General features: G+C 39.8%; 1 protein-coding gene across 3 annotated transcripts in view; it reads left to right on the top strand.

Moving 5' to 3' along the window:
* The window catches only part of DNAJC6 (DnaJ heat shock protein family (Hsp40) member C6), a 174,175-nt gene that overhangs the window by 51,783 nt on the left and 108,877 nt on the right, over positions 1-13,515 (top strand). The window contains exon 1 of one of the 3 annotated variants that reach the window (XM_020877758.2): positions 9,318-9,531. The exons of the other annotated variants lie outside the window; for them this stretch is intronic. Coding sequence (XP_020733417.2) covers positions 9,336-9,531 — 196 coding nt within the window. The 5' untranslated portion in view covers positions 9,318-9,335. Of the gene's footprint in view, positions 1-9,317; positions 9,532-13,515 lie in introns of those variants that run through there. 3 annotated transcript variants of the gene reach the window in all.

The following is a 13,515-nucleotide window of genomic DNA, read 5'->3' as shown; positions in this document are numbered from 1 at the left end:
GAGATGGTTGGATGGCATCACCAACTCAATGGACATGACTTATAGCAAACTCCAGGTGATAGTGAAAGACAGGGAAGCCTGGAGTGCTGCAGTTCATGGGGTTGCAAAGAGTTGGACATGACTTAGCAACTGAACAACGACAACAACATAATAGACTCACCTAAGTTATCAGTTGAAGGACAATGACAAAAAATAAAATACATAACCATGTTCACTGAACTCTCACTATATGCTAGGTACTGTATCAAGCTCTGTGTGTTTTTTAATATCATAGAATTTTAATAGCTATCCTGTTAGTTCAGTGCCACTATTTACAGACTAGGAATTGAGGCATAAAGAGGTTATATGATTTGTCCATGATCACACAGGTTTTATGTAATTCCCGGTAAATGTTATGATAAATAAAAATTGAAATCCAGTGGTTAGGTTGTAGTTGGTATCCCAGCGAGGATTAGGTTTGGATGCACATAACAGAAAAAAGCAAAATATCAATGACTTAAAATAGTTTTTCTCACCTTTAAGAAGTCTAGAGAAAATCGCTCCAGGCTGCCATGGTTCTCTGGGGATCACAGTCCTTCTATCCTGTTGTTTCACTGTGAAAGTCTTCCATCCTCAAGGTCACTTCATGGTCTGAGATACCTACTGGAATGCCATATTTCAACCAGAAGAAAGGGAAAAGGACTGGAAGAAGGGCATACCGGCAATCTTACCTTTTAAGGATACATACCAGAAATTACACACATCATTTCTGCCTATATTATAATGACCTTTACTTAGCCCCATGTACGTACCTAGTAGATTATAGAAAACTTACATGTGGCAGGCCTAAGACATGAAAGAAGACTGAGAAATATATTCTTTATAAAACTGTGTAATCCTGTGACCAGCTAAAACTCAGGGGTTCTGTTAGTGTAGAAGATGATAATGAATATTGAGGACTACTCGCAGTCACTGCCTAGCTCTTACTCAGCTGCATTTCAGAGCTCTGGTCTCCTTGGGTATTAAATGGACATGATAATTCTTATCAAAAGACCTTTCACATTTAAATGGGTAAATAAATGAAAAACCCAGGCACTTAATTTAGAGCTTAGGAAATGCTAGTTCTTTTCCTTTAGGTAGATGTGGTCAAGTGGGCAGCAGTGGTTGGGTGCCCAGGAGATTCTGTCTGGAGATTCAGCATCCCAAGATTGGGCTTTACCTGCATCTTCAGTGGTCACTGCCTACCGCTTCACCACCGCAGAGGATTTGCCACATACTCTAGAGCCAAGAACCATTAGGCACAATGGGATTACAAAGAATAAGCCTCCGTATTTCAATGATCTTGAGCATAAAATCATATATAATGAGCTCAGAGCCAAATATGGGGATATCTAGGATTTAGGGAAACTTTTACTTTAGTGTAGCTTCCCTGGTAGCTCAGACGGTAAAGCGTCTGCCTGCAATGCGGGAGATCTGGGTTTGATCCCTGGGTTGGGAAGATCCCCTGGAGAAGGAAATGGCAACCCACTCCAGGATTCTTGCCTGGAAAATTCCATGGATGGAGGAGCCTTGTAGTCTACAGTCCATGGGCTCACAAAGAGTTGGACATAACTGAGCAACTTCACTGGTTCACTGGTTTACTTTAGTGTAGATTTTCACCTGACTTTGGGGAACTCTTTACCACACAGAATTTTTCAGTCTGTTTTCCCCAAGAAAGAGAGTAACTGATCACAGGGCCAGCTCTTGGTAGTCTGTCAGGGTCTGTCCAGGAAACTGAAGTTTTCCAGCTTGTAAAGTGACAGATAAAAGGGGCTGGTGCTTCCATGAATTATTCTTGAAATGGTAATTAATGTGTGACATTATTATACTATGACCATGTCCTTGCAAAGTCAAGGGTAAGTTGAATGTTAGCAAGTGGAACTATATCCTCAGTGAGCTTACTAAAGGAGAACCTTTGGTGAATTTTCCTATAAGTTAAAGATGGCCTCCCAAACAATTTTTTGCATTTTCTTTCATTCAGTTAGCAGATACTTATTGAGCATGTACTACTTGGTAGGCACTGTGCTAGACCTGGCAAAACACGGTGAATATTGCCTTTACCTACCAGAGTTGCTCAATTATAAACTGACAAATAGTATTCTCAGGCTAACTTATAGTCAAATGATAATATTTGTTTCATCAATTCTAAAACTGTTAAAAAGACATAAACATTTATAAAACCTCAAAGCATCCTGAGTTGATAGTATAGTGTGTGTCATACTTCACCAGTGATAAATGAATTTTAATGCTGCAACTTAAGCTGGATGATTTCATAGATTTGATAAGTAGGGCTTTTGTGTTTATTGTGTGCTTTTATGTGCCTTATTTCATTTTTTTTTTCCTGTGAGAAAGGATGAGTGGTCCACTTCAGAGAAAGGGAATATGGCTATGAGTGGTCAGCAGACTGAGGAAAATTTGTTGTGGCAAGTCTAGGACTCAAACATAGTTGTATTTTTTTCCTCCAAAGCTCGTGGTTTTCAACCATACGTGATGTCTCTTTAATCTGCATACACATATACATATACACATACACGTGTGAACATAATGGACACAACATAAAAAGTCTTCTAACTTAGGTGGTCACAAAACACGCTTGCTTGTTGTGAAGACACATTAATTAAAATCTTTCAGGCTTCATTGAGCAGAACCTGATGTGGGGATCATAAAGCAGGAGTAACTCGATAAGGTACCCAGACCACTGTCACTGACCACACTTTGTAAGTCAAGGAATGAGCCGAGGAATGACCTGAATGTCTTCCAGCTTTCACTTTGACCTCTAGAATTACCTCTTCTGACTGGTGGTTGTTGTTCAGTTGCCCAGTCGTGTCCGACTCTTTGTGAACCCGGGGACTGATGCATGCCAGGCCTCTCTGTCCCTCACCATCTTCCAAAATTTGCCCAAGTTCATGCTCATTGCATCAGTGATGCTATCCAGCCATCTCATCCTCTGACACCCTCTTCTCCTGCCCTCAATCTTTCCCAGCATCAGGGGCTTTTCCAGTGAGTCAGCTGAGACTAGAGCAGGCGCCAAAACATGATCCTTCTTGATGAATTTTAATCTCAATCAGTAGCTAGCTGTGTGAGCTTTGTCAAGTTATTTGCCATTGCCAGGCTTGCCCGAAAATCAGGATAACACCTTTGCAGGGGTGTTGCGAAGGTGAGAGTTAAGGTGGGTTAGATAAATGGCAAGTGGTAAGTAATCAATGGAGCTTCCTGGTGGCTCAGTGGTAATGAATCTGCCTGCCAGTGCAGGGGACGGAAGAGACGGAGGAGATGCAGGTTGGATTCCTGGGTTGGGAAGATCCCCTGGAGAAGATGGCAACCCACTCAGGATTCTTGCCTGGAACATCCCTTGGACTGAGGAGCCTGGTGGGCTGCCGTACACAGGGTCTCAAAGAGTCAGACACAACTGAGTGACAGCACGGCATAGCAGCACAAGTGGTCAGCGGCAGGTGTTTTTACTAGGACTGGACTAGAGCTTCAGGGAGGCACGTTGGAGTTATCTTTAAAACTACACCCTGCCTGGAGAGTTTGTCACATTTTCTAGGAGCTCCAGCATTCCACCAAGCACCAAGAACAGACCACCTCATTCCTGAAGAATTTCATGGGGATAATTGAGATTTTCTTCTCAGTATACTTTTTTCCCCCAGCATACTTCCTCTTCTCTCCTGTGTATTGCTCTAAGTGTAGCTTTTGACAGCTGCCCCTATTTATGGGTGCATTCTATGGTAAAGCCTTAATTAAATGGGACTTGGAAACTGGAACACTTCAATGGCCATGGTTTTTCCCTCTGGGCTTCATTTGGAGGAGAAAGAAGGAAATGACAACCCAAGTGCTGAGAAAGGAACATTTAAGAGCTAGAGAGAATCTTGTAATTCAGCACCTTCATTTTACTGGTGAGAGAAGCAGAAGCAACCAAGGCCTCTCTTCTGACTCATAATTTGTCATTGTTCAATCCCTAAGTCGTGTCTGATTCTATGACCCTATGGATGCAGCATGCCAGGTTCCTCTGTCCTCACGATCTCCCGGAGTTTGCTCAAATTCATGTCCATTGAGTTGGTGATACTATCGATTCATTACAGAGTGAGATAGTTACAGAGTTGGAAGAGAATTCCCAGTCTGTTGCTTTTTATACTGGACTGTGGCTTGAAGATGTGACCTTAGCATCTCTCTTAATGTTAATCTTCCAGGTTTGCTGCTCCATGACAGATCTTATTTATGTCTGCCCAGAGGGCTGTCAGTGGGGACGAGTCGGGCAGGCTGGGGATCGTACACTGGGAAGTGGTGGTCAACAGCCGCACTCCAACTGGAGCCTGTGTATCTTTTTTAAAGGCATCTAAGCTGAATTTTTTTTTTAAACGACAGGACAAACAAAACATCTGGGGCTAAATGTGGCCTCCTGGTCCCCAGTTTGAATGCCTTGCACTGTTTGTATCCACAGGCCATATTCACTAGCAAGATAATCGAGTCATGTAGCTGAGGCATGCTGCCAAAGAAAGTTTGAGTGCTGTTCATTGATTTATGTTAGTTGAATCGAATACTGAAGAAGTTTATTTCAGAAACCAAATCATAATACATCTTTAAACAGAAGGCAGAAGCTCTGCCCTCAGATACAGTTTGGTTAGCTAGAATTCTTTGTTGTCTGATTATCCAGGTGAATTCAGATCTCACAGTGTATAGGACAGTCACAGTTGGGAATTCACCAGTCTCAATACTGGAGGTTTTGCCCTATAAGCTCAAAACAATATTTCAAAAAAATAACATCTAACCATGTGCTAAAAACTGATGTTTTCCAACCTACTTCATTTTTATGAAAATAATAGTCGTGAATTGCTAAGTTTATTTTATAGTCTACTAGTAGACCATAATATGTAGTTTAAAAAATCACTAGGCTAGGTGATACTAATACATTTTTATTTATTCACTAGTTTTAAAATTTAGCAGATACTTTATCACTATCTAATGAGTATGAAATTTTCTCTGGTGTCATGGGGGTACAGACATGAGCAAAATATGGATGTTTGTATTTAAGGAGTCCAAAATCTAACAGGATAGATATGCATTAAATTATCTAAAAACTCAAGGCAGAATAATCACTTCACATTATACATAATGCTTTTATATTATCATAAATCATAATGACAATAAATCTCTTAAGTATGCAAGACCTATTTTAATTTTATAGATAGGAAATTATGTTTTTGAAAAAAGTGACTTATAGAAATACATTGATGACACTGATAATGGTATTTGCTAAGCTCTCACTATGTGTTAGATACTAATTTAATTCTCACTACAATTTTATTATGATGACACTATTATTCTCATTTTATAGGTGAGAAAAATGAGGCAGAGAGAATAAGTAACTTGCACAAGGTTATAGAGCTAATAGTCCATGGAACTAGGATTCAGTCCTGGGAAATACGGTGGTAGAATCTCAGTCATAACCAATGTTTTCTAGTTCCTGGAAACAGATTTTCTAGTGCCTAGTATAGATCATAATTCCAGATAGGTTGTATCACACAAAAGTTGTGTGACATCTGCTGTGTTAGGAGAGCATTTGGGGGATGGAGAGGATGATGAAGAATAGAGTCTGCCTCTCAAACTTTCCCCAGTGTGGATAATCTTCATCAAGTTAATAAAACTGAAGTCAGCAACAGAAAAGGCAAAGAGAGCTCTCTCCCAAAGAGGGCATCTAATCCTTTGGCTCTGCCCCATATGGGATGTGATATTCTTTTTTAATGTATTTTTTATTGAAATATAGTTGATATACAGTGTTATGCCAGTCTCTGCTGTATGGCAAAGTGATTCAATTATGTACATATAAGCATTCTTTTTTATATTTTTTCCATTATGATTTATCACATGATATTGAATCTAGTTCCCTGTGGTATACATTAGGACCTTGTAATTTATCCGTTCTAAATGTAATAGTATGCATTTGCCAACCCCAAACTCCCAGTCCATCCCTCTCCCCCACCATGCCTGTCTGTTCTCTACTTCTATGAGTCTGTTTGTTTTGTAGATAGGTTCATTTGTGCCATATTTTAAATTGTACATGCAAGTGATATCATATAGTATTTGTTTTTCCTTTCTGACTTAGTATAATAGTCTTTAGTTGCACCTATGTTGCTGCAAATGTCATTGTTTTGTTATTTTCTTATGGCTGAGTAATATTCCATTGTATATATGCACTATATCTTTATCCATTCATCTCTTGATGGACATTTAGGTTGTCTCCATGTTTTGGCTATTGTGAATAGTGTGATATTCTTGAGATAAAATAAATTATGAAACAATCTTCATCTTGGAAAAACAGAGTTTGACTGTAAATGTTCACCTTGGATTTTACCAGTACCACCTTTCTTCCTTAAGCCAAAGCCTGCATTCAAAATCACATAGACATGTTTCCATGAGTATAGTCCTGGAGAAAATAATACTTAGCCTTTACTGAGCTTCTATCATGAGAGGAAGTTAGACTATTAGCACTAAGGATAGAGTTGTGCCCAAGTCATATCACTAAGACTAATAATAGAGAACATATGTTAAGAACTTTCTCTATATGTGTTAGGTACTAATTTAATTCTTACTTCAACTGTATAACGATGGTACTTTTATTATGCTTTATTTTATAGAATACAAAATTGGTATCTTTATGCATTTATGAACTCTTTGTGAATTTGATCTTTAGGATAGTAAATAAAATTTTAGTGATGAAATTAGTGTATATTCCAATTTAAGCCCTAAACTAACTTTCAGGCTGTTGTAAATTAATCTAGTTACTGTATTTTCCTGCCTTATTATGTTCTTTATATTCTGAATTTTGTAGGGTTATTAATAATTATTCTGATTGGTTTTAATTATGTTAAATTAAGTGTAAATATGAAAATAAAATGACCCTTGTATCCCATTCATATTTTTCTTTAAATTTACAAAGTGATGAAATAGCTATCACAAAATAACAAGGTATGTGTTTATAATTTATTCCAGCAGTATATCTGCAACTTTGAAAAGTTGAGTGAAAATAACTAAGTGCTTTTTTTTGAAAGTAATAATTCTCACTTTTCAAAATGGTATTTTCTAAATTCTCTTAATCCAGGTTATAAATCCAGAATTTATCAAGGCACATGACAGATGCTGAGTATTTTCCTCTCCCTGTGGGTCAGCAATAAATTTAAAAATGAGGAAGGGTGCAGAAAAAAATGATCTAAAATGTTAGTGGAAAAGATTTACTTCCTAGACTTTAGGGAGTATTAGTCAAGTATCTAAAATAATGTCAAACTGACAGACTGGGAAAATTGAAAGTATAAAATTTGTGTTTAAACTTTATCACAGTTTTAACTGCCACCACTCAAATTGTTTGATCCTGTAAATGAGCATTAACTGTGATTTGTGATTTGGGTAAGAACACATGTTCATCAGATAATGCAGTTAGGAAAGCAACTGGGCAGATAATTTACCTTTTCCCAGAGGGACTGGAAGGATCTAGAAGACAGCAAACACTCTTGGCTTTTACTGATTTATCCCCTTCCTACAAGAATTTGCATTTGAGTAATCCTTGAAGAGGAAAATTTCTTTCAATCCAGTTAATTTATTTTATGTAGACATGTGTAGAGCTAGAGCTCCCAAGAAACTCCTTGGATCCCAAATAATTTAGACTGAAATCTCTTAGATGCTACATTTGACTTTGTGTTCTTAAAGATATCAAAATAATAACACCAAGGGAAAGTCATGAAAAGTGAGATGGCAAATTTAGGTTTGTGTATGGGTTTAAGCAAATTTTACATGCATGTACTTTTTTCTTGTTGTTTTGGTAATGAAAGTCCATCAGATGACTTGAAAACACCTCAGTAATACCAAATCTTAATAGGGAAAAATAATCTTAAGCCAGGATTTTCACTTGGTCTTCACCTGAACTGATGAGAATGAAGGGGATACTTCTGCAATCTTATTTCAGGTGAAAGTGAGCATTTGGTAATTGCATTTTGAGACTTAACAGAGTTAAGCCCTGGTTTCATAAGGCTTGAAACATACAATGTTGAGGCCCTGTTTAAGAATAAGAAAACAAAATCACGGATATAAAATTAGGTGCATTAGTCTTGAAAGGGGCTTCTCCAAAAAAGGAGCCTTGACTCTTAGGCTTCATTAGCTTCTTGATAAATTCTCCTCTGATTAATTAGTGACTGCCCTTTGTGTTCAGCATTATGAGAGAAAAAAGGGGGAGGAGCTAGAGACTAGGAAGAAAATCCTTGTCTAGCTTTCTTCCCACCCATCCCCTCAAGATAGCTGAGTGGTACAGACCTTTCTCCAGGTCCCAAGGTAAATGATGTCAGAACTGAAACTGCACCTGAATCAACCTTGTCCCCTTTCCGCCTCACCCCGCCAATATTTTCGTTCAACAAAGAGTTACTAAACAGTCACATCTCCTCCCTAGGTGGAATGGGCTGTAACTGCCTCCTAGCGTTAGAATAGCCAGGTCTTTGCTGTCTCCCTTAGGGATTTTACCCATTCCGGGAAATGTGCAAAATATTGCTGTGTCTTTCTATCCTGGCATAACATGCGTTCTTTTTCTGTTCAGTTGAGTTAAAGTCAGACCTGCCGGAGGGCAACTGTTGGGGTGGCTTTGACTCGCCGAATCTTCCAGCAAATATAGGTTAAGTTATACAAAATGGGCGTGTCTGGATCTTACCAAGAGAACCTCTCGTCCCCAAAGCTTACCAGGCAGAGACACCCAGCCCCTTTCTTCTTCGCCTCACGTGCACGAAAACACCCTCTTCTCTAGTCGTAGTAGTCCCCTCCCCCTCCCACCCCGCCCCATTTTCCGCCTTCAACACCCCCCTCCCCGAGAATCTCCCCTCCCTTACTCTCTCTCTCCTTCCCTCCCCGCAGGCCAGCCGCGCTTGGAGTTGCCCTGCCGCGCGGCGCGGGGCGACGCGGCGACACCTATAGGACTGCTTCCGGGCACTCCCCAGACAGAGGGTGGCTGGCCCGGGTCGGGAGCTCGGCAGGGCCGGCGGCTCCACCGCGGCTGCACCAGGGGCGCGCGCACCCGCCTGCCCGCCCGCGTCCCCCCTCCCCTGCGCCCTAGCACCCGGCGCCCAGAGCCGCGCTCTGCCCAGGGCGGTGGCTTCGCCGGGCCCCGCAAAGCTCCTCTCCGCTGGCCGCTCCCCCTTTCACTCCTATTTGCGTCATGTGGGGCTCTTGATTTTTTTTTTCCCCCTTAAAAAAAAATTCCTCCTTTAGCCCTTTCCACCTTCCACCTCCCCCTTCGTCTCCTCAGGTTGATTTTTCCCCCCCTCTCTTCTCTGGGCTTGCTCATGAGCCTCCTTGGAAGCTACCGGAAAAAGACCAGCAACGATGGTTATGAATCCTTGCAGCTGGTGGACAGTAACGGGGACCTAAGTGCGGGGAGCGGCGGGGGAGGCGGCAAACAGAGAGTGAACGCCGGGGCGGCCGCGGCGCGGAGTCCCGCCCGGCAGCCTCAGGACCGCGCCAGCACCATGGACAGCTCAGGTAGCGCCGCGGGAGGGCAGCGCCCCGCTGAACTCTGCGGGGTCCTCCAGTTGCGGCCCGGTTCGCTAGCCTCAACCCGTCCGGGCTTGGGAGAGGACAGGATGAAGGCGAAGGCACCTAATACCACTAGGGTGTCGCGTCTCTAATTTCTCTAGTCTAGGGAGCTAGGAAACGTTAGATCAGTCCGGAGGCCCAGTGACCGTAGCGAGCGCCTCTTAATCTCTCTAGGCTGCCGGGTACACCATCTGGGGGGCGGGGAGAGAAGGGGAAAGGGGAGGGTAAGGGTGGACAGGATTGGGGAGGGGGTGGCTCGAGGAGCGGTTGGGAAGAAGGCGGGGGAGCGACAGCGGCTTTCACTCCCCAGCTGGATGAGGGGGAGAGGTGAAGGACGGAGTGTGTTGATTGTTTTTGCAGCCTGCTGAAGGTATTTATTCCAATTATTATTCTTGCAATGCTGATGTTATTTACAATTCTGTAAAGCTCTGCCTCTTCTCTACTCTGCTGTGTGCCAAGGTTAATGCTGTTACCTTTCTTGAGCAAATTTTACCTGGGATCTAGAGTCATTTTGCACAGTTTTTATGTTTTGCACAATGAAATTTTTTTCATCTGTTGTTGGCTTTGATCTTGTTTATCTTTATACTTTTGCAGTGAGTGTATTAATATTTCATGAACCTCTACATGTAAAGAAAATGGAAATGCCTATAAACTTTGCATCTGGGCTTGCAGCCGTCTTTTAGAAAGCGTTTTAGCAAGTTGCATTTTCTCTTGGAGATGCTCTTTTAGCGATTTCCATAGTAGAACAGTTATTTAATATATTTGCATTTGACCTGGAATGTCATTATAGCTGTTTGCTTACCTTTTCAAGGAGCCAAAATAGGACAATTGTTTACTAAAGATAATTTATAATTGAGGTGCACATTGGTTTGTTCTATATTGGTAACTTTAATTCTGGACAACTGAGAACTCTGGGAGGAAGGATTTGTGTTGATTTGTTGGGGAGGTAATGAAACCAAACTGAATTTAATCCCAGCATTTTGCAAAAAAAAAAAAAAAAAAAAGCTTGTTTTCTTTTAATTGTGTAATGACTCTTCTTGGGCTACCACTTTCTATTTTCCTCATCCTATTAGTGTGATGAAATATTGTCCACAGGTGTTCAAGTGTCCAGGCTGAGAACTAATTTTATCCATATAAGTTCTTATTGAAGTTAAATAAGGTATTGATGGGATGTTGTCTCAGGACTATTTTAAATTAAAGCTAAAATTATCCCTAAGGGACTGATGGTTTCAAGGACTTTGGTATGATGTTTTACATGTTTATTTGATTTATGTTTTTCCAAATCTGTGTTATGTCAAGGTACAAACCATCTTTTGACAGGATGTAGTCTCTTTTAAATCTTAAAAAAAAGATTCATACTCTAAATGATGCTACTATAATTCTTTTGGAACATAGTGCACATATATCAGATAAATGCAGTGAAAATGAACATTTCCAAATGTGTACAGAGGAGCGTCACTTCAAGGAAATGAGATATGAAATTCTGAGTAATTTAATTTTTATAGAGATTTTCATTTTAAAATTGGAATTTGTTTTTTAAAATAATTTACCTTCTAGAATAAATTCTACATGTGTTTTCTGAGCCTGGTTGTGTATATGCTGGGCACAGTGCTAAGTAAGCACTGTAGGGAATACAGTAATACAGTAAATGAGACACCTCTGACCTCTAGGGGGCCATCGTATGATGGGGCAGTAACTTGGACAGTTACTAAATTCTGGATTTTTGAGGATTTTTTCCTCCTATCATTATGAAATCAGATTTTTTTCAATAGCTTTAGAGAAAAATAATGAATTGCTTTGATAAATTATTGTAATGAAAAACCATTTTTATTAAGAACACTGTGATTTCTAAAGTGCCATTGCTAGGAGTTGATTCTTCTGCTTGATCAAACTAGCACTATATGAAGAGGTTGCTAGGATCACCACCCACCCACTTTAGACTAGGAGAATATTGTGGCTTTGTTTAAGCATTCATTTCAGGAGAATACTGTTTGGGTGAGGGATTGGTCTCTGAGAATGTCCTTTCCTGTAGTTGGTAGCAAGTTTCATTTAGTAGGGAAACTATACCTGTGTATATAATTATGGTTTTAGCTTCTAAGATTTTCAAAGAGTGGCCTTGTGCAGTCTAAATGTATCCACTTGTTTAAGGCATTTAACTAAACGCATGGATCACTTCTAAACTAGCAATAATTTGCCCATTTATTGAACTGATTGTACTGACATGCTGAATAGGATAAGTGGTTCATGGGGCTTTTGCTCTATTGAAAATGTTTAAGAATGAAAAAAATATGTCAAGATCCCTTAGAGAACGCAAAGCTTAGTCTTAGTAATGCCTTACACTTTTATAGCTATTTATAATAGAACACTTGGACACTTATTTTATTTCCCCAGAATTCTGTTAGATAGGGTAAGCAGCATGTGTCCATGCCTAGAGACTTGGGATCAAACCTCTGCACTATTGTTACTAGATGGAAAACCTAGAAATGTTTTAAACTTATTCTCCATTTACAAAAGAGAATCATCATAGTTGTTCTGACCATAGAGCTTAAGTCTGAGACTTGAAACAATGTAAGAATAGTTTCGCAGTTTTTCTTCTTTTTGCTATCTGGGCCCTTCCAATTTATGAGATGAGGAAACACTCTTACAGATGGCAGGAGACTTGCTCAAGGTAAAATAGCAAGTTAGTGACAGCTAGATTCACGTCTTCTGACTCATAAGGTCTAAGTGTTTCCCCATTGAACCAAGCTGTCTTTCTATGTAGGCATAATATCATTGTTGAAATGGAAACAATCTTATCTACTTTGATTTTCCCTTCTGTTCTTAGATGAAAGACTGATAGATGTTCAGAGAAGTATAATGACTCTAAGTTAACAGACTCCAGGTAGATTCCAGAGCAGTCTCCTTGCTGGGTTTGTTCTACAGAGCTCTCTGTCTGTCCTGGCTTACTTTCTTTTTCATTTAAATTATTCTCTAGAAGATTGTCATTCGAAGGTCATCCTCTCATATCCCAAATGGCATTGCAGCTATCCCAATTCATTAACTCAGAAACTCCGTATTTCTCTATGTCTGTTTTACCTTCCATGGAAAGTAGAATCCACAGAAATGTTCCAACATTAGGCTTTACTTAAAAAATTCATAATGATAAGTCATAAAACAGACCAATTAAAATCAAGATTCTAATGGGATTTAAAAATATAAGGATAATGAGAACTGCTACAATGATTTAATGAAGTATAGGATGATGAAGAATGCTAAAATGTTTTCTTGCCTTGTATGAATCTGATCTGATGAATATTTTCAACAAATACTGTTTTAGGTAGTGTTTAAAACCAGCATTCACAATTTGAATCTGGCTTTAACTTTATGAAATATTTACTTGGATAACTTCGTAATTCATTACTGAAATATCATCAGCATATAGGTACTGATAGTACTTACTTAGAAATACCTGGCCATTTAAAGGTTTGAAGGTTGAAGGCAAAATTGATTCATCCAACTTATTTAGTTGTGGCTAAAGTTTGAGTGACTCCGGATAACCATTTAGGGATGCATCTGTGTCAAATTTCAAATGCTTGGAGACTGCTATGTTTCATAGACTTAGAAGGGGAGTCCACGTAGCCTATGATGTACGCTTTCTGTGAGGAAGCATTCACTGCCTCCTCAGGCAGTACTTTTGGATTGTTCTCCTTGGTACAGAGTCCTTTCTCTTATCTAGGCAAAACTCAGCCTTTCTGCCTTCTACATTTCAAAATAAATCCAATCTCCTTCCAAAGATTTTTTTTCATCAGCTTTTATTATAGAAGTTGTCCATGCCCTTGACTGAAAAAGAATAAAAGATTTCATAAAGGAACAAAATGAAAAATGTAGAAATGTACCATCTCCCCTCTCGGATAGGCCCTTGCTCCAGAGATAATCCCTGTTGAAAGTTTA

This window comes from Odocoileus virginianus, chromosome 5, assembly GCF_023699985.2.
Source record: "Odocoileus virginianus isolate 20LAN1187 ecotype Illinois chromosome 5, Ovbor_1.2, whole genome shotgun sequence".
In the NCBI taxonomy this organism is placed as follows: Eukaryota; Metazoa; Chordata; class Mammalia; order Artiodactyla; family Cervidae; genus Odocoileus; species Odocoileus virginianus.
This window is presented reverse-complemented; position numbering and strand designations above follow the sequence as displayed.